The sequence below is a fragment of the Squalius cephalus genome (assembly GCF_949319135.1).
Source record: "Squalius cephalus genome assembly, chromosome: 5".
Classification (NCBI taxonomy): domain Eukaryota; kingdom Metazoa; phylum Chordata; class Actinopteri; order Cypriniformes; family Leuciscidae; genus Squalius; species Squalius cephalus.
Genome location: NC_137126.1, coordinates 17955222 through 17980267, shown reverse-complemented (window position 1 = coordinate 17980267; position 25046 = coordinate 17955222). Strand labels below are relative to the sequence as shown.

The 25046-nt window shown below is 36.6% G+C and overlaps 1 protein-coding gene across 2 annotated transcripts in view; it reads left to right on the top strand.

Moving 5' to 3' along the window:
- The window catches only part of col27a1b (collagen, type XXVII, alpha 1b), a 116669-nt gene extending 95881 nt beyond the window's left edge, over positions 1-20788 (top strand). For both annotated transcript variants that reach the window (XM_079871395.1, XM_079871394.1), the window contains 31 exons: positions 27-71; positions 310-354; positions 430-483; positions 1428-1481; positions 3664-3717; positions 4405-4458; positions 5598-5651; positions 5792-5899; positions 7104-7157; positions 7272-7379; positions 7677-7730; positions 7923-7976; positions 8270-8326; positions 8426-8479; positions 8588-8641; positions 9139-9192; positions 9558-9611; positions 9689-9796; positions 9912-10019; positions 10135-10242; positions 10943-10996; positions 12043-12105; positions 12199-12252; positions 12337-12372; positions 13521-13538; positions 13644-13679; positions 13806-13832; positions 17254-17422; positions 17607-17716; positions 17909-18127; positions 19072-20788. In XM_079871395.1, the coding sequence (XP_079727521.1) occupies positions 27-71; positions 310-354; positions 430-483; positions 1428-1481; positions 3664-3717; positions 4405-4458; positions 5598-5651; positions 5792-5899; positions 7104-7157; positions 7272-7379; positions 7677-7730; positions 7923-7976; positions 8270-8326; positions 8426-8479; positions 8588-8641; positions 9139-9192; positions 9558-9611; positions 9689-9796; positions 9912-10019; positions 10135-10242; positions 10943-10996; positions 12043-12105; positions 12199-12252; positions 12337-12372; positions 13521-13538; positions 13644-13679; positions 13806-13832; positions 17254-17422; positions 17607-17716; positions 17909-18127; positions 19072-19218 (2268 nt within the window). In that variant the 3' untranslated portion in view covers positions 19219-20788. The remainder of the gene's footprint in view (positions 1-26; positions 72-309; positions 355-429; positions 484-1427; positions 1482-3663; positions 3718-4404; positions 4459-5597; positions 5652-5791; positions 5900-7103; positions 7158-7271; positions 7380-7676; positions 7731-7922; positions 7977-8269; positions 8327-8425; positions 8480-8587; positions 8642-9138; positions 9193-9557; positions 9612-9688; positions 9797-9911; positions 10020-10134; positions 10243-10942; positions 10997-12042; positions 12106-12198; positions 12253-12336; positions 12373-13520; positions 13539-13643; positions 13680-13805; positions 13833-17253; positions 17423-17606; positions 17717-17908; positions 18128-19071) is intronic.
- The last annotated feature ends 4258 nt before the right edge of the window (positions 20789-25046 follow it).

Below are 25046 nucleotides of genomic sequence, written 5' to 3'. Positions count from 1 at the left end.
TTTCGGATTCTGTCCCTTTTCTGCAGGGTCCTGAGGGCCCACCAGGAAAACAAGGTTTCAATGGACAAATGGTAAAATTACAGGTTTTATTTGTTTTATTTTGAAACTATCAGTTTGATATCATTGCATACTGGACAGAGTTTAAGGTTAGCTGATGCTTAGGTCTTCAGAAAGCAAAACAGATCATGAAAGACCAATAAAACATTGCACAGAAGATCTACTTTTGCTGACAATGTTTTTATAGGAAAGATGGTCATGCAGGCGGTATAATGTTTAAGTGGAGCACTGAGATTCTCTCTTGTGTATTAGGGTAAAATTGGTGAAACTGGTGAAACAGGACCAACTGGATTTATAGTAAGTAAATGAAGTAACTGACATCCTTATTAGCATAAACTTTGTTAAATGTTCACAAAACTCATCCATTTCTAGGGTATTCAAGGACGAACTGGACCTCCTGGAGCAAAGGGCGTCTTAGGAGAACCTGTAAGTACATTTGCAAAAAGGAGTAATTCTGTCATAATTTTTATTTTTTTGTGAAACACAAAAGAAGAAATGCTGAAAAATGTACTGGTTGCTCTTTTCCATATAATGAATTGAGACTTGGGTTGTCAAGCTCCAAAACACCAAAAAAAGCATCATAAAACAGTCAATCAATTGCAAGTCTTCTAAAGCTATACAGTAACTTTGTGTAAGAAACTGAACATGTTCCCCTTCGCTGTTCAGATCAATTTACGAATGGTGCCTTCACATGCTGTATGACATGTCAGGTTTGATTACGTCATGTATTCTATTCTCAAGTGAAACAGGATTTTCAACAAGACATTTTTTTAGAAAAGAACTTGATTTTATCCATCTGGAATTTGTGATAAGTGATTGTTCCATACCATAATGGAGCCAGTTTTGGACAAGAGTTGGCTATAACAATGGCTGAAAAGCTATTTGGCTGTTAAAGAAAGAACAATTGAAAATCTATTTCCATCTCTTATCCTCACCAAGACTGCATTTATATGATCAAAATTACAGTAAACAACTGTAATATTGTAAAGTAATAGAATTTAAAATAACCATTTTCTATTTAAATATATTTTATTTTATGTATTTTCAGCAGCCATTACTTCAGAGTCACATGATCCTTCAGAAATCATTCTAATATGCTGATTTGTTGCTCAAGAAATTATTCTTCTTATTATCATTGTGGAAAACAGTTTGTGGAAACCGTGATGCAGTTTGTGGAAACCGTGATGCTTTTGTTTTAGATTTCAAATAAATGCCATTCTTTTTGAATAGAAATTCAAAAAGAATGGCATTTATTTGAAATCTAAAACTTTTGTAACATTATAAATGTAATTTTTTATCAATTAATGCAAAATCTTACTGACCCCAAACTTTTGAACGGCAGTTTTTTAATGTCTTCTGTCTCCTAATAGGGTCCTCAAGGGTCACCTGGAGTATTAGGTCCATTGGGTGAGACTGGAGCAGTGGTAAGATTCTTTATATTATCTTCAGATTTGTGTTGATGTGTTTTATGGTGTTTTAACACATTCTCACTCCCAATTTGTCACATATTGATGCTTGGTCAAGACCCTTCGGCGTCACTATTTGACGCGCAGGGTACTCAATTGTTTTCAATGAGAAACCTTCTGCCATAGATGTTATACACAGCCACAGATTAAAAAATTGCCGCCCGAAGAATCGTTACGTCAGCTTTGATAGTAAAATTTCATTGGCTCTCGTTTGTCTTGTGACCAATCACGTCAGTTTTGATTGTAAAATGGCATTAGGCTTGTTCAACTTCATGCTGAAGCAGTGCATGCCGGTTAGAAATTTTGTCCGACTCAACCATGGCTCCTATACGTAATAATCATCTAATCATTCTCTTTTTGGGAAAAGAAAGGTCTGAAATGCTTTGAAGATCTTTTCATTAATAATGTGTTTGCAAGTTTTTCTGAATTGTCCTCATCATTTAATCTGCTCCCCTCTCACCTATCTAAGTTATTTTCAAATTAGGCACTGTGCCTCCTCTCTGTTCTCCTTGTTTCCCTCTTTGCCTACAAAGGCTACATTAAACTGAATCCTCATATGGGTGGGATTATCTCAAAGATATTGCAATTATCTTGTCAAAGGATAATGCTCACAACATTAAAAACTATCAGTGCTTGTGAAGAGGAACTTGACTTAGAGTTTGAGGATGACTACTGGAGTAGAGTATTAGACAATGTACGTACCACCACTTTGTGTGCTAGACTTAGCTTTTTACAATTTAAAACTATTCATAGAGCTCATCTCTCGAAGACAAAACTTTCTAAAATATATCCCAATGTTTCAGATTTGTGTGATAAACTTTTGTTCCAAGTTACAAAACTTTAGGAATTCTTTCTCTAAAATAGTTTTGGCTCAAAGATTTGGCCTTTTTTTTACTAATATTATCTCAATTATGTATGTATCTTTTCTTGTATGTAGGTGTATATATGTTTGCATGTATGTAATTCATTTATTTATTTATTTAATTTTTATTAAAAAATTTTATCTTCAGGTGTCTTGTTGTTCAGATTGGAGATTGCTTTGTTGGGGCTGGGTAGGGTTGTTGGTTGTGGGTGGGGTGGGGTGGGGTGGGGTGGTATAAAATATAAAAATGCAGTTTGCTACAATAAAAATTCAATTTTTTAAGAAATTTTGTCCGACTTGAGACAGCGCCGACGCTACGTGACTGTGACGTATGCCATCTAAGTACCGCAAGAGCGATTCGAGAGCAGCCGGCTGTTTCATTCTGCACAGCTTCTCAAGAGTGGCTGCACGAGCTCTGATGACGATACAGCTGTTCCACGATTGGCCGGATTCACTGCATGACAGTGATCACGTGTTTCGTGTTTATTCTCACACCTTCAGTTCCTTCTTCAGGTTTAGGGTAGGAGTGGGGTTAGTTGCTCCACAATATGCAGTCAAACCAAAATGTATTCATACACCCTGCTATCCTCACTTACATAAATTAACTATAGTGTCCTTCATCCACTAATAAAATAATATAAAAAATTATACCTGGTATCTGAATAATTTTTGGTTTGACTGTAAAAGTGGCTTATAAGTATTTATAAAACCATGTCTACTTTTACAAATGCAAAGAAATATGCATCTTGATCTGACGCATAAGGCAAACAACGGAAAGGAATGGAGTACCCTGTGCGTCGGAAAAACTATGCTAAAGGGAGACCTTGTGACGCAGAGGGGTCCTGACCAAGCGTCAATATGTGACGAGTTGTGTGTGATAACGTGTTGCTTTTATATTGTACTTCCAGCAGTGTTAAGTCAGTTTGTTATTTACTTCTCCAGCTGTGCTATTTCCCATTATGACCCTCTGCCCTACTCTCTTTATGTTTTTTTTTAAAACAAACAATTATCATTATGCCTAAATTTAGCCAATGCCAAATTAGTTTTTGTTCCTGTAAACAATTACAATGTCCTTGAGTGGCATTAGACAACACTTAGCTTGGCTTTGCTAATTAAAATACTTTACGAGCAATAAGAAACAGATTTTGTCCCACATATTCGCTTTGTTTCTAATTACCTATCCATTATTCCCACATGTTTTGTTAGCTGTGAGGGACCATAGACTGTAGCAAGATTCAGAAAGCTAAACGTTCATTAGTTTCCTGGTTTGCGTGACAGGGTTTACCTGGGAAGGTTGGAGAGCGGGGCTTACCAGGTGAATCAGGAGAGAAGGTAAAATCCCGTTTTCCCATACATGGTACCAAATGCTGATTAGTGTGCTGTGGCCGCTGTGCAATGATGTCATGTCCAACATTTACCATAGTGAGGTTACTGTGATCATATGCAGATGTTCTATACAAAGCCTATCTGGATATACTTAATTATCTTGGGCTATTTGAGAATGTGGTGACAAACACAATTATATCACTGAATAAGAGACAAACATTTACCAATTGTCTTTAAAGATTATTTATTCCCTTGCAAGGAAAGGCCAGCAATAATACAGTCATACAGAGTGGCTGCAGAAGTGGGGCAGTGAAGGGAGGGCATCCTTTCTCTTTTATAATTCTTGACTCCCCGAATGTTATCGCTCTAGGCCAATCAAAGTATTTTCAACCATACATGGACCATTGTTTAGACTTTGTTCAGAGGCTCTCTTGTCACGCACACATACGATGGTCATATACACCCATAAGATCAATAACTGTTCTTTGTTCTGTTATAACTGTTCTTTTTTTATCAGCAGAGAAAAGTTAAACATAGAGAAAATGCAAAATGTTCAATAAGCACAATAAAACGTATACTGATGAAATTTCTTTCACAATAATCTCCCAGTATTGTTATAAAATTAATGAATGAATTAATTGAAATTTCAGTACTTGGTCACAAAATGGAGTAACTTTTTTCCACACTTTCTAGGGTGCAGTTGGATCTCCTGGGAATATTGGCGAGCAAGGCTTGATTGGACCTCGAGTAGGTTTCTTCATTTTAGCTGCAAATGGCTTTATTCAGGAGAGATGCCATATTAAATTTAATAACACAATACATACATATTTCCAAAAAAATTACAATGGACAGAATAAAAAACATTCTTTATGAAAAAGAAGTGTGCTTAATTATGAAACAACCAAAATTCCAAGGCATTCACGTTGTTAGGTGTAAAGATGTAAGATATGTCAGTGCAAATTGCTTTCAGTTAAAACAGCTCAAACATGCATTTTAGTCTGGGACTAGGCTTAAGTCCTTAACCGGGGGCAAAAATGTTGATCAGAATGCACTTCATCCTTCTTCAGAATGCACATCCATTGTTCACACAAACAGTCTTTAAACTATTAGCAATGAGTGGATCATCAAAACATGTTGAGTAACCAGTGGGAGTGGCTATAACCAGCCAACCCCTACACAAAACATTATAGTAATTTGTGCTTAATTATATTGAATGTGCACTTGCAGTATACTTCAAAAATGTATTTAAAGAGAGTACACTGTTAAAATGTGCACTTTGTAATAATGTTAAATAAAATTTTTACTGTACACTCATTTTGATGTGTTGACATACTAAAGCACATGTAAGGTACTTATTGTATTAATTATTGTAATTAAATGTATTTAAATACGTGAAGTTTCAATAGAAATTACACTTATACACTTAAGTATACTTAAGACACTTATATTTTAGTTTACCATGAATGCATGTCAGTATATGTATACAGCAGTACACTTTAACCATATTTCAAAGACAACAGAATTATAAAATAATATATAAATATGTAATTAAGTCCTACTTTAGTGGGTCAAATTCATATTGCATTTAATTTCAATTAACATGCAATTAAGTGTAAAAAAACAACAACTTTACATTCAGTTCATACTTAAGTATTTTTTTAAGGTATATTATTTAATTAACACGTACTCTTTTTAAAAGTCGGATAAAGTGTACTTGTTTTTCACAAGGGATGGTTTATTAGATGCAACCTTGAAACTACATGTTTGTCCCTCACAGCATTGTTTTCATTTGTGTCAAGTTAAATATGGCATCTACCCAGATGAAAGTCCATATCTGTCTCTTTAAAGTAGCACAGTGAATTTATTCAAACAAAGCTCTCGTTTAGGGTGACCCTGGACTTGATGGAGAGGCTGGTCTGAGCGGTCCTGATGGAGCTAAGGTCAGAAAACTGACAAAACTTTTTTTTATTTTCGCATGATCACTTTAATTAAGAAAATGTCCGTAAACATTGTTTAGTCCTTTGCTTGGATAGATAATATTTTTTTGACCCTAAGTCTCAACAAGTGTTGTTTTCTCTAGGGTGAAAAGGGGGATATTGGAATGGAGGGTGAAACAGGTGAAAAAGGAGCCATCGGATTTAAAGGAACGGAAGGGCGTCCTGGAGATCCTGGCTTAATAGGCATCAAGGTGCTCGCTCTTTTCTATTTGGAAATAGCTGATCATTTTGTTGAGATATTCATGTGCGCATTACAGTGCTATTGTTTTTGCATATTTAGCAGTAAGAAAAAAGTGATTGATTGTGGTATTTTGCTTGTTATTCCAGTTACAATTTCCCAAACCGTTCATTCAGTTCTCAAAACAAATAAATATTTCTCAAAACGCTCAACACATTTCACCTGCTTTCACACACATTCAAATTGTATTAATGATTTCTGAAAAACTACTTAAGAATGCCCTAATTTTACACAGGTTTAACCATGTTCTCATTCATAAAACAAACACATAATATAAATAACTCAAGTGTCACAATGTGAACTCAAATAGCACACATTTATCCATGAATAAACATGAAGTAGCAAAACTGCTATAGTACTGTATACTGTAATTAAATTTGGCCAAAGAGGATGCTGAATTTATTTATTTAGTACTGTACTGTAATTGGCAGTATACTGTATTATGTTTCATTGGCATTTAAACTTTTCTTCTCTGGTGGCTTTCATCTACTCTAAGATCACTTTACTGTAGTGTAAATAGTCACTGATCTGCAAAATTATTCCTGAATCCCAATAAGATGTTTTTGTTACAGTGTTATGAATTGATCTCACTAGTGTTCGCTAGGCAGGAAGATAGTCTGTGTATTTGTTAGATTGTGTGTCAAAAGAGAATATCATTTTGACTAAAATATTTGATTTTGACCGGAAAGTTTGAGGTTTGTTAGTTGGTGTATTCTTGAGATTGTGTTTATAGTTTAGCAATAGCAGCGTGTTAGCAATCGAGAAAAACTTAATTTGAAAAAATTAAGCAAATCTAGGCCTGCTAAAAAAAATTTTTTGATTGTTTTCAGTTTGCAGGTTTTAGAGAAGTTTTGGTCACTTATAGCTGGTCAGGCTGGGTTAGGGTTAGGTTAGGGTTAATCACCTTAGGCTGGTTTCAGCAGTTTCTCAGCAGGACTGGTATAAATCATTTCACTCTAGGTCACTTTATATTGCTGTACCACATGCTTTAAAGTTTTATTGAAGATTGAGTGATGTTGGATGACAGCAAAGACAAACTGCACATCCTTGTGGTTGTGCTGAATGATCAAACTCATAAGTCATTACTGAATGTGTTCATTCAGAGATATCACTCTATTCATTTTTGCAGTCTGTCAACTCTGTCATGTTAATTTCAGGGCCCTGAGGGTAAACCTGGAAAAATTGGTGAGAGGGGAAAACCTGGAGAGAAGGTATTTTATGTTGGCATTTCATGGTTACCCATCAACATTTTCAGTACATATCATTAGATATCAGTGTGTGTTCTTCCAAATGTAGAGAATAAGTGATGCTTAAATTCATTTCAGGGCAGCAAAGGTCACCAGGGTCACCTTGGCGAGACTGGACCAATGGGAGAGCAAGGTGCCATGGGTTTCATCGGGCCAAAAGGAAGCAGAGGAACTACTGGATTTATGGTACATACTTTGTTGTTTTCAAAGGGCTGTCTTCTGCTAAATCTATTTTATTTTAATATTTTAATGTGCTACGTCAATGCCGTCAACCGAAACGGCATTAAGAGAGGAAGAGAGAAATAATTACAAATGCTTTTCTCTGAAAAAGCCTTGCCAGAGATATATTGTTTGATTTTAAACATCTCATATTACATCAACATACCACAGAAAATGCTGATATTTGTGTGTTTTTTTGGCAAGAATGCAATGTCTGATTTTGCTATCTGAAACTAACTCAGATTCCATGGCTATCATTTTCAGGGTGCTCCGGGAAAAATGGGTCAGCAAGGAGAACCGGGTTTAGTGGGATATGAAGTAAGAGTTATTTAACATAGACATGCCTTATAAAACTTAATTTTACCTCAGCATAAAGTGGTACAAAGTCAAAACATCTGCTCTGCATCATGTGAAGTTCTGAGTTAATAGGGCTTGTTAGAGCTAGTTGACTTGTCTTTGAGTGCTCAAATAGTTCCATACTCCACTTCTTTTCTTTAATGTTAACTTTAGGGTCATCAAGGACCACAAGGTCCAATGGGATCCCCAGGACCAAAAGGTGAAAAGGTAAGAAAAATCTAAAAAGATTGCTTATAACTAGAAACTAGTTTCAGAAGCCCAAGAAATCTACAGATGATTTCTTTGTTTTTGCATAACAAAAACCAACATTGTATTTTCCGAAAATTTAAACGGACTTTGGAGGATAACCTTCTTTTAAATCACCTTCCAGATTTTTATAAACTCTAATTTATTGATGTTGTTTTACCTTAGGACATACACAGCGCATGGCCAACTATATACAATATTTTAGGTAGAAAAATTCAGAAATGAATGCTTAAATAAATTTTTATTATTTTCAGGGAGAGCAAGGAGATGACGGGAAGGTTGAAGGTCCACCTGGTCCTTCAGGTGACATCGTGAGTCAGTCCGCTAGATTTACTACACATTTATGTCTTGTTTTGGAAGAATTCTGGATGCTAAACTGATCAATGTGTTTGGTTTTCATTGGGATTCAGGGAACTGTCGGCAACAGAGGAGAAAGGGGAGAGCCAGGTGACCCTGGATACCCAGTAAGTTTTTTGCTTTTTATTTTATACACATATGTTTTTGAATATATAGATCACTAATTAAATATACTTTATATGTCAATTTTTGAATTTCAATTTTTAAATCTAAAGGGTCATGAAGGTGTTCATGGAGAAAGAGGAAACCCGGGGGCTCCTGGACTCCCTGTGAGTAAATCTACCAATAATTACATCTTTAAACCAGTGTTATTTAATATCTTTGATATGCTATTATAGTTTTGTTCATATTTTAAATAAACTTTTATTATAGTTAAAGTAATTTATTTAGTCTTTTTAAAAAAAAAAATACCTCTGTATACTTTTTATTTAATGGTTTTTAGTTTTAGTTTATTTAGTTTTAGTTATTTTAGTACTTCAACTTAAACTAAATGAAAATGAGAAATGGCAACTAGCCACTGGCAACTAGCATTGGCAACTATGGCAACTAACTGAAATAAAAAAAGTATGTTTAAGGTTTTTATAATTTTATTTTATTTCAGTAAATGTTAGGGTTAGGGTTAGGGTTAGCCCTAACCCTAACCCTAACCCTAACCTAACCCTAACCCTAACCCTAACCATAATATTTATGGTTTTAGTTAACGAATTATATCAAATATAAATTTTCATACTTTTCTTCATTTTACTTTCCTTGTCTATAACCACAGGGAAATGCAGGGCCAAGAGGGTTTCCAGGGCCTAAAGGATCCAAAGGCAATAAAGTAATTTACCATGTGAACACAAACATAATGTGGATTTTGTTTTGTCTATAATGCACACACATGGCCTCTATTTTAAATCATATACCGCCGGTGTCACACACAATGCTTACGATTATTCCCAGACTAAAATGCATGTTTGAGCTGTTTTAACTGAAAGCAACTTGCACTGAGATATCTTAAAATATGTTAGTGCCATTGTTTTGTCTCAAGATGCACACTAGTAATGTTTTTTTTTTCTAAGGCATGTTTATTAAATCTACTTAAATGTCCTAACTGAACTAAAGTCTAATCCTGGCTTAATCTAAGCCCTGATTGTGAAACCAGGCCATAATATCCATCTCAACTGAATAACCGATTTTATTCAGGGTCCAAAAGGCAAAAACGGTCCTCGTGGTGAATCTGGAAATCGAGGGTCCCCTGTAAGTACGTTTCTTACACTCTGAACTGAGTTCACTGACATCATGATAAACCTACAACAGTTGTGATTCTTCCACAGGGTCCTGTTGGTCTTCCTGGTCCCAGAGGAGTTGTTGGTCGTGAGGGTCTTGAGGGTGATCCTGGGGTTGATGGAGCCCTCGGGAAAGATGGAGCTAAAGGAATGCCAGTAAGACAATGAATGTAATTCTCAATGCTCTCAATGTAACACTTTATATGGCCCAGGTGCTTTTTGTGGTTTGTGATGTTTTGGTTTGTTTTTCCTCCTCTGTTATGTGCGTTAGGGTGAGCATGGAAGTGATGGGGAGTTTGGTCTTCCTGGAAAACCAGGTCCTCAAGGAAATGCAGGTGTACCAGGTTTGCCAGGAATTCAAGGCTCTTTTGGCCCAAAGGTAACTTGCTTATATGGATAGTGACCTGCTCTTTGTGTTTGTGTGTCACTACTATCTGCATCTTTCACAATATATGCTAGTGTTAGCTTAAACATTCCACTATGTTGTGATTTAGGGTGACAGGGGCATCCCTGGCCAAACTGGTCCCCCAGGAAAAAGAGGATTTAATGGAGGAATGGGATTTCCTGGAAAACAAGGTGACCAAGGGGTCAAAGGACAACCTGTGAGTATCACTTGTCCATTATCGATCCATTGCAAATAGGACAAACACATCAATGATGTCAGATTGCTTAAATGATGAACCTCTAAAAATCAAACATAATTGCTGCAATCAGGCAGTAACCTCTTACACAACTCTTTACTTGATTCTGACTAGACAATTACAGCATTTTGACTTTTTAACAATGACACAGTGCACCTGCCTAGATGATATACTGTACCCTACCATTCAACACATTTTTTTTAAATAAGTCTCTAATGTTCACCTAGGCTGCATTTATTTGATAAAAAATACAGGACAAAAACTAATATTATGAAATATTAGATTTGCTGCTCAAGAAACATTATTATTTTATTATTATCACTGTTGAAAATGGTTGTGCTACTTAATATTTTTGTGGAAACTGAGATACATTCTTTCAGGATTCTTTGATGAATAGAAAAAGAGGGGCAAAAGGGCAGCATTGAAATATTTTAACATTTATTTTAACATTTTCTTTACTTTCACATTTGATCTATTTAATGCATCCAAGTGTTAATTTAAAATAATAATTAAAATCTTACTGGCCCTAAACTTTTGAAAGGTAGTGTGTATACATGTTTTCAGTCTATTTATTAGTTAATGAATGAATGACAGTGACATTTCTTTAACACTAATTGTCACAAACTGTTTTGGACACTGTTCTGTTTGATTTTCTCTTTAGGGTGATACTGGTGAACAGGGATTTCCTGGAGTTCTTGGAATGTTTGGACCACAGGTAAACACACTTATTGCACTACTGTTATCATATAAATAAAAATGTTCATAACAATTGCCCTGTTTACTTTAATATGTGTTGCTGGTCTTATTGTAAATGATCTGTGCATGTTACAAATAAAAAAAAAGCTTGTCTTCATAATCTTTCATCCAAATGTAATCATTTCCTCCACATCCTTTTTAAATGGTTAGTTCACCCAAAAATGAATATTCTGTCAGTTATTACTCACCCTCATGTTGGTCCAACCCCGTTCATCTTCGGAAATTTTTTTTGATGAAATCTGAGAGCTGGCTCAACTCCTTCATAGGCTGCTAGGTAATTGCATCTGCCGGCCCAGAAAAGTTAGTAAAGACATTGTTAAAATAGTCCAAGTGACTACAGTGGCTCAACCTTAAGTTTATCAAGTGACGAGAATACTTTTTTGCGCAAAAAAACACACAAAAATAACGACTTTATTCAACTATTCATTTTCTTCTGTGTGGGCCTCTGATGTGAGTTCACGAGAGCGCCATGACGCATGCACGAGAACTGAGAAGATGAGAACCAATCAAGTCCCTTCCTTGAATACCCTGTTTCACATGGAAATGTCCTCTTTATTCTGAGTATCTGAAATGATTTCCTGTTTTACCAGAGGCTAAAAAAGGGTAGATTTCACCACAGATAAAATCTATTACACAAAGTAAAGCTGCTAGGTGTTTAATAATGTTTAATGATGCTTACATAAAACCAGTGACTAGTCTTGTGATTAATGAACAGTCTAAACTGAAAAGAAAGAGCACATTTATGTGATTCGTCAGAATCCAATTAATCAGGCAAGCAGTAATTGTTTCCTTCTCATTTAAATGCTAAGCCTTCAAGCAAACAATGCAATCTACTGTAGCATTTCATTACAGCTGTAGAAGCACTGTAGCGTAAGATGAAAAATAGCTGCTTTAAGCAGCTTTGAGAGATCTATTCTTGCAGTATAACCAAAAGCTTTGTGATGACATTTGTTTCAGTTTAAGGCCAAACAGTTTTGACCTCTAAAGTGTTTCTGTCATTTACAGGGGCCACCCGGAGACCTTGGCTCTGTGGGTATCCAGGGCCCAAAGGGTCCTCTGGGTTTAATGGTAAGTACCACTGTGAGAACTGTTGTTAAAACACCAATGAGTTGGATGAAGAGTTCTTGATCAGCAGCTACTGTAGGTGTTTCTTCTTTTAAGGGGATGCAAGGAGCCATCGGACCCGTTGGTATCATTGGGCCTAGTGGTAACCCAGTATGTATGATCTGAATCACTCAAGATGTTTCACAGGTGGCTTCTAATTGGGTGCATAATCTAAAAAGATCCTCTTTTTACTAGGGACCACAAGGAGATAAAGGAAATAAAGGGGAAATGGTAAGAATCCTTTTGAAATGCTGAACTTCTAATACGTATGGTCCCTGTATAATCCTGTTTTAGACTGGCATTGATTTTGGCATAAGCTCACTTCCTGCCTTATCATCTCCGTTCAGTGACATTACTGAGATGGGAGTCTGAGGGCCCCGATATACTTGCAGCAAAGTTCTTTTTCATTCTTTGCTAAGGGGTAAAAAGAAGTTGAAATATTCTTGCAGCGGTATAATGTTAGCTAACATTCCGACGCCGCTCACGCTGCTGGGTAGACTAATATATGAATATGTGCTGGCCGCTTTTCTCTCAATAACAAATTAAACATACAACACAAATGATAGTAGTGAGAAAACAGCAGTTAAGAAAGCATCTAAGCATAGGGATGTGGATATATTTGCATGACCTCTGCAATTTGGCAGTCCATTTGAGTCATGTCATGTTTATTTATAGCACTTCATAGCAAAGCAAGCAGCTTTACAGTATTAAAAACAGTGTCAGTGTCACTTTCAATATAAAGCAGCTCTCCAGTGTGTTTTTAGGTTATTTTTATTTAATTTTTCTTGTGTCTGACCTTGACTGACATAACAGAAGAAATGAAAGAGCACAGCTACGTATTATGTAATCACAACGTAATTACGTAGTTCAAAGGTGTTTACCAGTGTAAGGTTTCTGGAAAGATCACTAAGGCAAGATGTTTAGAACTCCTGAAACGCTTAGTTGTGGCCTAATTTTGTTCGAAATGATATCACACTAGTTTGTTCTTCAATTTCGCTTGAAGTATATCGGGGCCTTAAGGGTGTGTCTCAATCCACTCAAGTGCACTTCCCAGGGATTAAACCATTTCTAAGGCTGTCGCATTGTCAACTCAAAATTGTTCCAAGTGCACTCAAACATTCACTCTACAAGTTCACTGAATACACTGGGAATCTTGTAACTGGGAACTTGTGTTGCAGGTAATTGAATCATTTATATTCATGAACTGATTCACAGCATGTGAAACTAGAGAGTGGAATGAGACTTTTAGCCTATAACACTTTCAAGCTACATTCAGATTAGTAGGGAGAACCATTTCTAGTCAATTTCCAAGTGAATTCATGTTTGAAAAGGGTTCGCCACTGAAAATAATTTTGTGTTTCTTCTTTTATTTTAAATAGGGTGTTCAGGGACCAAGGGTATGTTTCCCCAATGCCCTTCATTGTTACTACCCATGTATATTCATTTAAATTAAGTAGTACTATTTAACCAACATAAAAATGTTTTTTTTCACCAACCTTTAGGGACATCCAGGTCCTCGTGGACCACCTGGACCTCCAGTAAGTAGTCTTAATGCATTTTAACAAACAAATGAATAGTACAGTATGTGTCATGCTTGAATTGCATTTAGCTGAAGCTCATAGTAATCAGTGCTTTCTGTTTCTTTATCTCTCATTGGTTTATAGGGGCTTCCTGGTGTATCTTATGCTCATGTAAGTATGCCTAGAATATATTAAGGTATCTTTGTCAGTCTTGGCCACTTGAGAGTACATGTATGCGACAGGAGGTAAGAGCAGAAGACTATAAATGCCAAAGCTCAGTGCCCTTAATGCACACTAAATCCACACTATCTCTAATACTGCTTCTGAGCAGCATTTGAGGCTAAGCATATCCCATCATTCATCATGTTCAGAAACTTGTGTGCCCCGAAATTTTGCAAAAAACCTTCCAGTCTAAGTTAAATTAATTAGAAATTAAATATAACTTATTTATGTGTTGCACATTTTATTGGTACAGAGATGAGTATTTTGCAGTTTGTATTTGCAACTCCTTTTATCACTTAATTAGAAGCAATTCAATTGTCATCTGTTACATAGGGACTACTGAACAGACATTTAAAAGTTTAAATACAAAAGTATTTAAAACAAAATTGGGTAAATAAAGCTCTGTATTTTTTTATGTGTTTTTACAACACTATGATGTAAATGTGTCCCATTGGCTAATCAAAGGTTATACGCCCTCTTGAACACTTGGGCCAAATACAGGAAAATACCTCAAGTGTAGGTATTGGGGCAGGCCCACCGTCTCAAGAAAAAGGTTCTCACCCAAAGCAGCCTAATTAAACACACCTGCTCAGATGAAATTACAAACGAAAGTAATAATTGTCAAGAAAACCACTAAGACACCACTAGAATCCGTTACATTAAGGGAGGGAAATTGATAATACATAACGGATAGAAAAGCATGTACACAAAAAAATAAGCATTTTCATACGGTGACCGGGAGGGGACATGTTCGGTTCACTTAGTTTTGTCGTAGCCACAACATATAAACTCGTGGGAACGTGATATTAAGTCGTGGGAACGTCATAATATCTCGTGGGCACGAGATCCTATGCTGAGCGAACAACATCCGTTTCTCGTGGCCACGACTTAATATGTTGAGGGAACGACATCCGTTTCTCGTGGCTACCAGTTTTATAACACGTGGGAACCGAATCTTCACACGCGATATGGGCTCCTCCTTTTACCCGGTCATAATTTACTTTATTTGTTCATTTAAGTTTCTCATAATTTGTTTTTGTTTATTGCCTTAAAAGGAACTTTATTCGTGACCCGAGTATTTCATTCAAGCCAGCAAATTTCCGACGAAAAAGCCCATTCAACTTAAGAATGCGCTTCAGGTGTCTTTCACTTACGTACCCATGTCTTAATGCCAGAGACCGCACTATATCTTTATATGACATTCCTAATTCAATGTAAAATGTTATTTCATCAGTCATCTCCATCTCCGACTCCTGTATATGGTTACAGTATTGACCGATGTGGTTCCCTCAATTTAACTCGTGGCTACGAGAAATAGATGTCGTTCTCTCAAAATATGAAGTCGTGGCCACAAGAAAAATATATCGTTCCCTCAACATATGATATCGAGGCCACGACTTTACATCACGTGGCCATGACATAATGATGTCGTTACCTCAACAAAATGATCTCATGGTCACGATTTATCATCACGTTCCCACGAATTAATATCTCATGGCAACTACATATTATCACGTTCCCACGAGTTTATATGTTGTGGCCACGACAAAACTAAGTGAACCGAACATGTCCCCTCACGGTCACTGTATTTTCATTACCAAAGAAAAACAAAAACAATTTCAAAGAAAGGACTAAAGTCAACCCCAACCACCACCACATTTTTTTTCCTGTTTCTATTGCTTCCATTATAAGAAGATTGCTGTTATGAGCTACCTGAAAATGTCTCACAATAGTATAGTACCTATCCTTCCTTCAAATGCTGCTTTGTTCTCCTAAACATAAAAGCACTCACACTTACATGATAGCCGATACACCACATATTGTGTTTGAATATAGGAAAGAATTTTCTTCTTTAATCATTGTACTGTTTACCTTCCTTCATTGTCGTACTCTACTTTGTTTTCTCTTAGGAAAATGAAGCTCTTGGTGCTCCTTCACATGTTTTTGATTCCTGTAGGTGCCAAATAGTGTTCAAAATTTTCAAGAGCTTCTGTGTCAGAGCCTAGTTTTAGTTTGCAATATCATTGACCTTAGCAAATTAACTTGACTGCAAAGCAGTGAAGTCTGTCGGTTCTGTGGCATCTTCACTTAACCTAATCATGTACTGTTAAAGGGGCTATAGGTACGAATTTTCATGTATTAATTGCTTTTTATTGCCAATGTAGGAACAACTTGTAACGAAACTTAAAAAAAGACCTTCCCTGATTTCCTAGTTTGTCTATGAAAGCCTGTAGACTGATTTTTATGTGAAAGAATTTGGACGTTTTTGCCAGGAAAATCAAAAGGATGTTGTAAAGTATAGTCTACGGAGGATAGTTGCAGTGAGAACCCAAGTGCAGTTTATTAAACAAAACACAGATAAACAAAACAAGAAGATGACTAGAACTTGGCTTGGCTTGGCTTGGCTTGGCTTGGCTTGGCTTAGAACATAACTTGGACTGACTAGACTCACCAAAAGCGTGTTACAACCAACAAAACTAGACAAGAGACAATGGGAACATGAGAGCTATATACATACAAATACTAATGACTAACAAGAAACACCTGTGAACAATCAGTCAATGAACCAATAGGAATATACACATAAGACTAGGGAAGCACATGACATGATGTTGGGATAAGTGAATACATGACAAACAGGAACAATGACTATGAAAACTACAAAATAAAAGACATAAAAACATGAACGTGAACCAAAGCGTGACAGATGTGACGTTTATGTGAGCTCCCAAGAGCCTTGCTTCCATTCAATAACACATGAAATGAATGCTTATACAATGTTCAGGATAATGCCGAAAGAGCTATTCTGTTCTGTAATGTCAATGTAGTGTGCAAAGAAAAGGAAGTAATTCAAACTGTAGTCTCACATACTCACAACTTTTTCATGAAGTAAAGTAGCCTGCGCATGCGTTTTAATGACAACGTCATTAGTTCAACAAAATACAATGTGGGGTTGACAGTAGTGATGATTTACATTGGATACGAGCGAGAGTAAGCGTGCAGTGTAATCGTGCAGGATGAGTGAAATCTGAGCAGCAAATGAATGCTTAGCTCATCACGCACATATAGTAGACACAAGTGTCGTTCACTCTGCTGCTCATAATAGCACAGATTAAAAAAAATACATATTGACACGCGTTCTGTTTTCTGTCATGCGCCATTCACGTTAGTGATGACGAAAAATGGACACAAATGCGCCAGGTAACGATTGAATCAAATGAGTGTGAAACCAGACCATCGCTGCCGGGGACACTGGGAACAATCGTACTCGGATTCAGACCTCAGCATAGATGCCCAGTGTGAAATCCCCTAGTCACAGGTAATCTGCAAACATCAGACCATTTTGACTTTGTTTCATTCCATTCCACAGATGTATCAGGATACTGACCTTCCAATGCTGGACCAGGGGACCGAGATCTTTAAGACTCTCCACTACCTCAGCACCCTGATCCACAGCATCAAGAACCCGCTGGGCACCCAGGAGAATCCAGCCAGAATGTGCAGAGATCTGTTTGAATGCGAGCAGAAGTTGAATGATGGTGAGTACGTTATATTCATTGTAAATTTCATTGGCGTTCGCTTTAGCTACATTAATACAACCAAATATGTAAAATAATTAAGATAGCTAATAGCCATTTGCAGTTGTAGTTTGTCATGTATGATAGGAATGAATAGGTTAGGAATGGACTCATTCATTTAATTTGTATCTTTTCTTTACTAAAGGCACTTATTGGATAGATCCTAACCTGGGCTGCTCCTCTGACAATATTGAAGTGACGTGTAACTTCACCAATGGAGGTCAAACCTGCCTCAAGCCAGTCGCTGTGTCCAAGGTCTTTAAATCCGGCAACCAACCGTAGAACATTATGAGCAGGATTACGCTGAATTTAAATGGCCCTATTTCAGGAAGCTCTGCATTGTGTCCATTTCTCTACAGAATGGTTCAAAATCTGTCAGCATTTCTTCCCCTTCATGTTGTTCCATTGTTCTAATTTATCAATTATATTGTTATTTATTTTCTTAAGTTGGAGACTGGAGTGAGTCTGATCCAGATGAACTTCATCCACCTCCTGAGCTCAGAGTCTGTGCAGATCATCACCATCCACTGCCTGAACGTCTCTGTTTGGGCAGCGGGGGATTCCAAAACTCCTTCGTCTAGTGCAGTGTACTTTAAAGCCTGGAACGGACAGATAATCGAGTCTGGGGGATTCATCGAGCCGGATCTGATAAAGGATGAGTGCTGGGTATGCATAAAGTAATACAGGGTTTCCCAAACAAGGGTTTGTGAGGAAACAGCAGGGAGTTTGTGAGCTGATGAAAAGCTCAAATTAAAGTATATAATCGCGATATAGCTTTGTGTGATTATCAAATCAAAGGCTGCAATTTGATTAAAAATCGATATAGTCTGATGCATTGCGTGTTTCAGAGTGCGGTACTGTTTTATGATCCGGTGTCTCAGAGCGTCTCAGTTCACAGTAAATGCACAAACTCTTCTCTGCATGTGCTGCGATTTTAACATGCATTTGGGAAAGAAACATGTGCCATTGTTTACTTTATTTACACATTCGCATAAATTCCAACATTGCGTACATTTCTAACGTTTACAGCATTTCATCAGTATTCCGCCAACATAAAAACTGGAGAATTTGAAATGTTAAAAGCTCTACGGTTTGAATGTTTTGTAATAGTATTTGTATTGTAACTTACAATGTAATATAACATTATTCTAATTATTCTCATATTTATTTTTAACTGTAATTTACAACAGTAATATATTTCTGTCTTCATTTTAATAATTACACAGCAATTATTATTAGTATCATTCAATTTGATAATGTTCTTAATGTGGACTGAGACACTAAAAAGAGATTTTAGTCCACTTTAAAGTCAAAATAAAGCAATGTTGTCGAATGTGTGTTTTCCTTGAGCTTTTGACATACAAGAGGTCATCATACTATAAGAATATCCTGTAAGTTTCAGAACTGAAAACTTCCTTATTAGTCCAAAAACAGCTTTTATTGTTATATAATTTAAATATTAACTTAAAATCTCAGGGGGTCCTTCGAGTAAATATTTTACGTCTTAAGGGGTTCAGCCTTTTTGGCAATGTAAAAACTACTATTTTACACATGTCATTGTTAGGATGCCTCATTATTGCAGCTGATCCTTCCATGTTTTATCCTCTCAGATCACAGATGGACGATGGCATCAGACACAGTTCATTTTCCGGACACAGGACCCAAACTTACTGCCCATTGTGGAGGTCTACAATTTGCCCAGCTCTAAACCTGGCTCACATTACCACCTGGAGGTGGGCCCTGTATGCTTTTTATAAAGAAAGCAACAATGGAAGCCAAAAAAAACCCTGATCAACAGGATTACAGAGTCTCTGTTAGCCTAGAGGCCAACAAAACTGGTACCTCTGTGTTGTACCTCTCCTCTCCTCTCAAGCATGGACCTCAGCCTTTAAACATGAGGAAAGAGGAATCGAGAGCAGCTTTGGAGGAAACAAGACTTCTTATGCGAGCAGCTCCAGATGAGAGATGCTGTCTTTTCAGAGCAAAACGAGGCCTGGATATGTTAGAGGTGGTAGAGGTGATTATTATATGCTGTTAGAAGTCTTAATTTATTCACCGTTGTGTTTTTCGCACATGATCCATTTTGGACAAGCTATAATGAGCTTAACATTTATTTGAAATGAAGTACTTATTTTGTATTCTATAGGTATACATGTGTGTGTATGTATATTTTATGTAAAGTGCAATAGAGAATGAACAGATTGTTTTTAAAAGATGAATCTCTGTTTGGTTTTCTAGTGAGGTTTACTGTCACTCATATCATAAATTCAGGTTTATTGTCATGCGTACTTGTGTATATCTGCGCGTCTGTTGTAAAAGCCTCAGATACCAACACACATATGCATTCATTCATAGCCAGAATATGAGTCAAGGTGAATCCAGACTTGAAAAGTAACATGTAAACAGCTACCTCCCATCTCTATTTTTTTGGGTGTTTTGGGACAGTACGTTTTAAAGAAATGGATTCACATGCATTTAACTCCTGTGGTTAGATTTCTGTTTTTAACTGAAGTGCCTTTTATACCTTAAAAGGGAATATTTTTGTATATTTTTTTTTAAAGGAAGGTTAAAATTATCTATTTTTCCAGCCAAAAATACTTTTAATCCCCTATTATGCCTTATTTGTACAAATATTTGAACTTTAAAGGCACAAGAACTATTTTATTATAGCAGACATGGTGTTGTCATAAAGCATTATGCTTTATATCCCTCAGCTGTAGGCCTTTCCATCATTAAGTACGTATATGCAATTGAATAAGCCCTATCTGACTGCAGAAGTAATTGTTTGACATGGAAAATATGCTCTGCTGCGTCAAAATTACTGATTTTTGTGTCTTTGTTGAGGTGTGTGTACAAATTACAAACCTGAGTTGTAATATTGCTGTTGCTGATCAAAATGAGAGCACTAGAATATTCCACTATATTAGGTTTGTCAACAGCTTTGACATCATGGTGAGCTAATTATTTCAATATCTGTGACCAAAAAGAGTATGGAATTCTTGTGAAATATTTCTGTCTTGATCAAAACTGTCAGGAGCCATCTTATCTTGCCACAAGAGGTTGTTAAATATCTGTTCTTTGTATGTGTAAATTTGAGGTCTCATTGTAATGCATGTTGTGATTTCAGAGCAAAGAAAGAGGTGGATATTCTTATAATGAATATTTTTACATTACCTCCAAAAAACCAAAGAACAAAGATTTCAGTTTTGTGTAAATTAAATCACATTGATACCACGGAAATATGAGTATGGAGGACAGCAGTCCTTATATTTGTCTGTCTGAAGTTGTTTTGGCCGTTTGAATAAATAAAGAATAATGAAAACATGCTGACAATGTTCTTTACGACACTCTTGACCATATGACGACAGTTCAGATTGACCGTGAACCAATTAAAAAAAAAACGGATTTACACTACAGTAGATTCATTGGGCAATGGACACACCACGCCGTTGGTGGTGCTTCTCAATTGGAAGTCTGCATATCTCAGCTGCCAAGTCATCAAGCTCCGTCAAAGGACGTCTTAATTTGAAGGATCCTTGGAGGGCAGCCTTCACTTCGCGTCCTTCTTTCGGCTCATTTTGAAGGATGCATCAAGTGTATCCTTATGCCTTCAATCTTTCACAATACTTTGCACACATACCAATTCATGAAAAAAAATTGATGAAAAATGAGTTGGCACTGAGCTTGTCTGAGTTTATTATGAAGGCATTCTTTTGTTTTGCTGCAAATTAAGCCACTAGGAGACCACAGACAGTTGTCATTCACGATATAGCATTAATAGAAAGCCAGGTGATAAAAAGATTTTTAATACAAAGTATTTTTCCTAAATTAAGTTTTAATAGTATTTTCCATGACCATGGGGGCGGGAACATGTTTGACGAAGCCATGCGCATTTACTAGACTGTGGTGTGGCTGTGTCTGAAATCACCCCATTTAGCATTAAATAGCCACTAATTGAAGGGAAAGCCACAATGGACTGCAATAACCACTGTCCAACTGAGGTACGCTCAACCAGAGATGGTCTTATTATTGGGAGATACGAAGGTCCGTGGCTGACTCTACCATTGGAGAAAGCATAGCGGCTAACTAGGATCACGTGTGCCTTGATAACCAATCACACTACAACCTTGACGTTATTAGCTGACTTGTTGCCTCGCTGCCCTATCAAGCAATGACTTTGCAGGCAGTGTTTGCGCATGAAGGTACCTCACGTAACTGATTTCGGACAGACTTCCGAGGCAGCTTAACAGTTTAATGATCTACAGCTAAATAGAGCGAGCTTTGGTGAAAACTAAACAAAAATGTAGTGGAAAACATTGGTCAAAAACGTTCATATACACAAACTGACCAGCAATCGCAACTTTCAGACGCCATCTTTCTTTTTCTAGCTTAACTGTCACCGAATGGAACACCTTAAAAATGTCATCAGATGAAGGTATCTCAGGAGACAGGAAGTGAAGCTAATATTGGATCCGGACGTGCATTGATGCCTTGGAATGCTTCTTACCACCGAAGGCAGTATTTTTAAGATTTCGGATGCAGCCAGTCATTGTTTGTGGATACCATATAAATGAATGAGAAGTGCCGTAAACTGAATCAGACCTGTCGTGCAATTTTCTGTGACTTCTCTTATAAAACAGCTGGGTTTTTTCTAGGTGTAAACACTACAAATAGATCAATCCAAAAGGAATGTTTAAAGGGGTCGTGAACTGCATTGTTTTATTGTTGTAAATGTTTCCTGAGGTGCACTCAAAAATGGTCAGAATTTAAAAAATAAAAGGCATTTTTCTTACCCTGATTTTAGCCTCTGATTTGAACGCTCTGTTTTAAGGGGCATGGCTGCTGACTTCAATGTAAACGCCCACTGCTGTGATTGGCTAACATCTTTGCATATGAAATAGCTAAGTATTACATGTGGAGCTCTCTCAAAAAACAATTTTTACTATTACAGCTGTCAAGGTCAACTGATCGTGAAAAGTGTTGATGGCATTATATTTAGATCTATAGCATTATTTAGATAAAGATTGCAGTAATGAGCATTGTGGCCAATCACAGACATGCTGATCACATGAATGCAGTGATCTCTCATTGCAACTCTATTTCTGCACTCTCACGAATGCTTTCATCGTAACTAACAGTGCAAACACGATATAAATAAGAGATTCGTCGATTATAACGGGAGTTTTAGCGAGAGTCCGGAACTCAGTCACTGATAAACTCGGCTTTTTAAATAATTTAATTTAATCACAGTTTAATTAACAGATTATTTTCATCCTACTAAGAGAAACAGTGTGAAGTTGACCATTTAGTCACTGGTTTGATTTACTGACACATAAACAGCAATGAACAATTTTGAGACAATGAACATCTGACTGTACATGAATAATTACATATCATAAATCACTGGTCTAAGACTATTGCAATTCAATTTATATAGGTAGTCAGTCCTATATGAACCGTTTGTAAATAGTCCGAAATGCAGCTGCAAGACTTCTCACTAGCACACGTAAATATGAGACATTACCCCCGTTTTGCTCTCTCTGCATTGGTTTCTGGTATGTTTTAGACTAGAGTTTAAGATTTTACTCTTTGTTTTTAAGGTCTTAAATGGGCTGGCACCTTCTTATCTGAACTTGTGACTGTTACCATATCTGCTAGATGTTTAAGGTCATCAAATCAGAATATGTTTGAGGGTTCCCAGATCACGGTTAAAAAGAAAGAGAGACCACAGGTTTTTTGCCATAGCCTGCTCCAAATTGTGGAATAGCCTACAGTTATCTAGGTAAGACTTTATTTTGATAGTCCACTTAGACATTCTACTAACTATAAGTAACTTTGCAGCTACATGTCAACTCATTAGAGTATTAGTAGACTGTCTGCTTAATATCTGCTAACACTTTATTTTGTTGGTACCCCAACAGACTTTCTACTGACTATTAGTAACTTGGAAACTACAAGTCAACTTATTCTCCTAACCCCAACCCTAACACCTAACCATAATCTAACAGTCTACTACAGCCTACTAATACTCTAATGAGAGTTAGTTGACATGTAGTTGAAAAGTTACTTATAGTTAGTGGAATGTCTAAAGTGGACTATCGAAATAAAGTGTAACCGTTATCTATTAGGGTAATCGCAACAGAATCTCTGTTTAAAGCAAAACGTAAAACCTTTAGAGAAGGCTCATAATATGTGAGTCTCTCTGAGCTTGTTTCGCTGTATGTAAAATGTCTTTGTATGTTATTTTATTGTTTTGATTGGTGTTTTTATATTGTTTAGGCCTATATTGTTGTTGTTGTTTTCAATGTTTGTACAGCACAATGGTCAGCGACTGTTGTTTTATTGTGCTATATAAATAAATAAAAAATAATACAAAAATAATACAAAAATAAGACAAATAAATAATGCTCAATTTGATTTCTCAATTAATGACCCCTTTAAGAGCAAACATGTTGAAGATTAACCGATGGGCTGTTGATTCATTAAATGATAAGCTAATTTTCCTCACAAAAGTGGTTTATTCAGCATAGTTAGGCTACTACTCACCCCATTGACATCCATTAAAAGGCTTTGTGCTCAAGCGCTAGAGAATACCTATAATCCACTGTGAGAGTCGCCCACGTCTGACCAGAAGATGTCGCCCATAGCTAAAACATCCATCCATTTTCCAAACAGGTATAAATTCTTGATTAATTTAATTATTATTAAAATGATTATTTAAAGTTTATAGTTTCCAAGATAAATCTTTACTTAGCCTACTGGACAATAACTTTATTCTAGAGCTGCTGTAAAGCCAAAACAATCTCTTTTAAGGCTACTTTACTTTCCTATTATCACTGTAAAGCTGCTTTGAAACAAACTACAGTATGGCTACTGTGCAAAAGTCTTATTAGACTTTTTTGGGGGGGGGGGGGGGGGGGGGGGGGGGTATATTAACATGCCTAAGACTTTTGCACAGTACTGTATATTGTTAAAAGCACTATATAAATGAAGGTGACTTGACTACTGGAGCTGCCAGTTTGCTGTTTCAAATAATTATTAAACAGCAAGCACAAACTAAAAGCGGCAGCCAATAAAAATATTTGCAATATGAATGACTGTATGTATTGGTAAAGGTAAGTAGGCCTAATGTTAACCACAGACGTATGTACAAAATTAATAACTAAATAACACGTCAAATATTGATGTTCAACAGTTCTATCTCTGCTAAACTTACTCAACACTGCTTTTGTTACTGCCAGAGTTTTTCTGAGAAGTCAACAGAAACACATTTCCTAATAGTTTGTCATAATTTCGAGTAACCCTTGATAAGGTCTCAAAATCTCAATGAGTCATTTATAGGCCTGTGTAAACATTTGAGATACAGCCAACGTGACTGTAGGGCCCTCACTGACCCAACCACAGGGACACACACAAAGCCTACATTAAAGATATTCATCAGCATTAGCTATCATTCATCTCAAAAGAACGTGCTCGACTGGCTCAGAACCCCCCAAAAGTATTTTTGAAAAGTTGTCAATGGAGAAAGATAGTTTTAGAACCAGACGGTGTATTTACGACATCACCAGCAGGGGGCAATACTAAT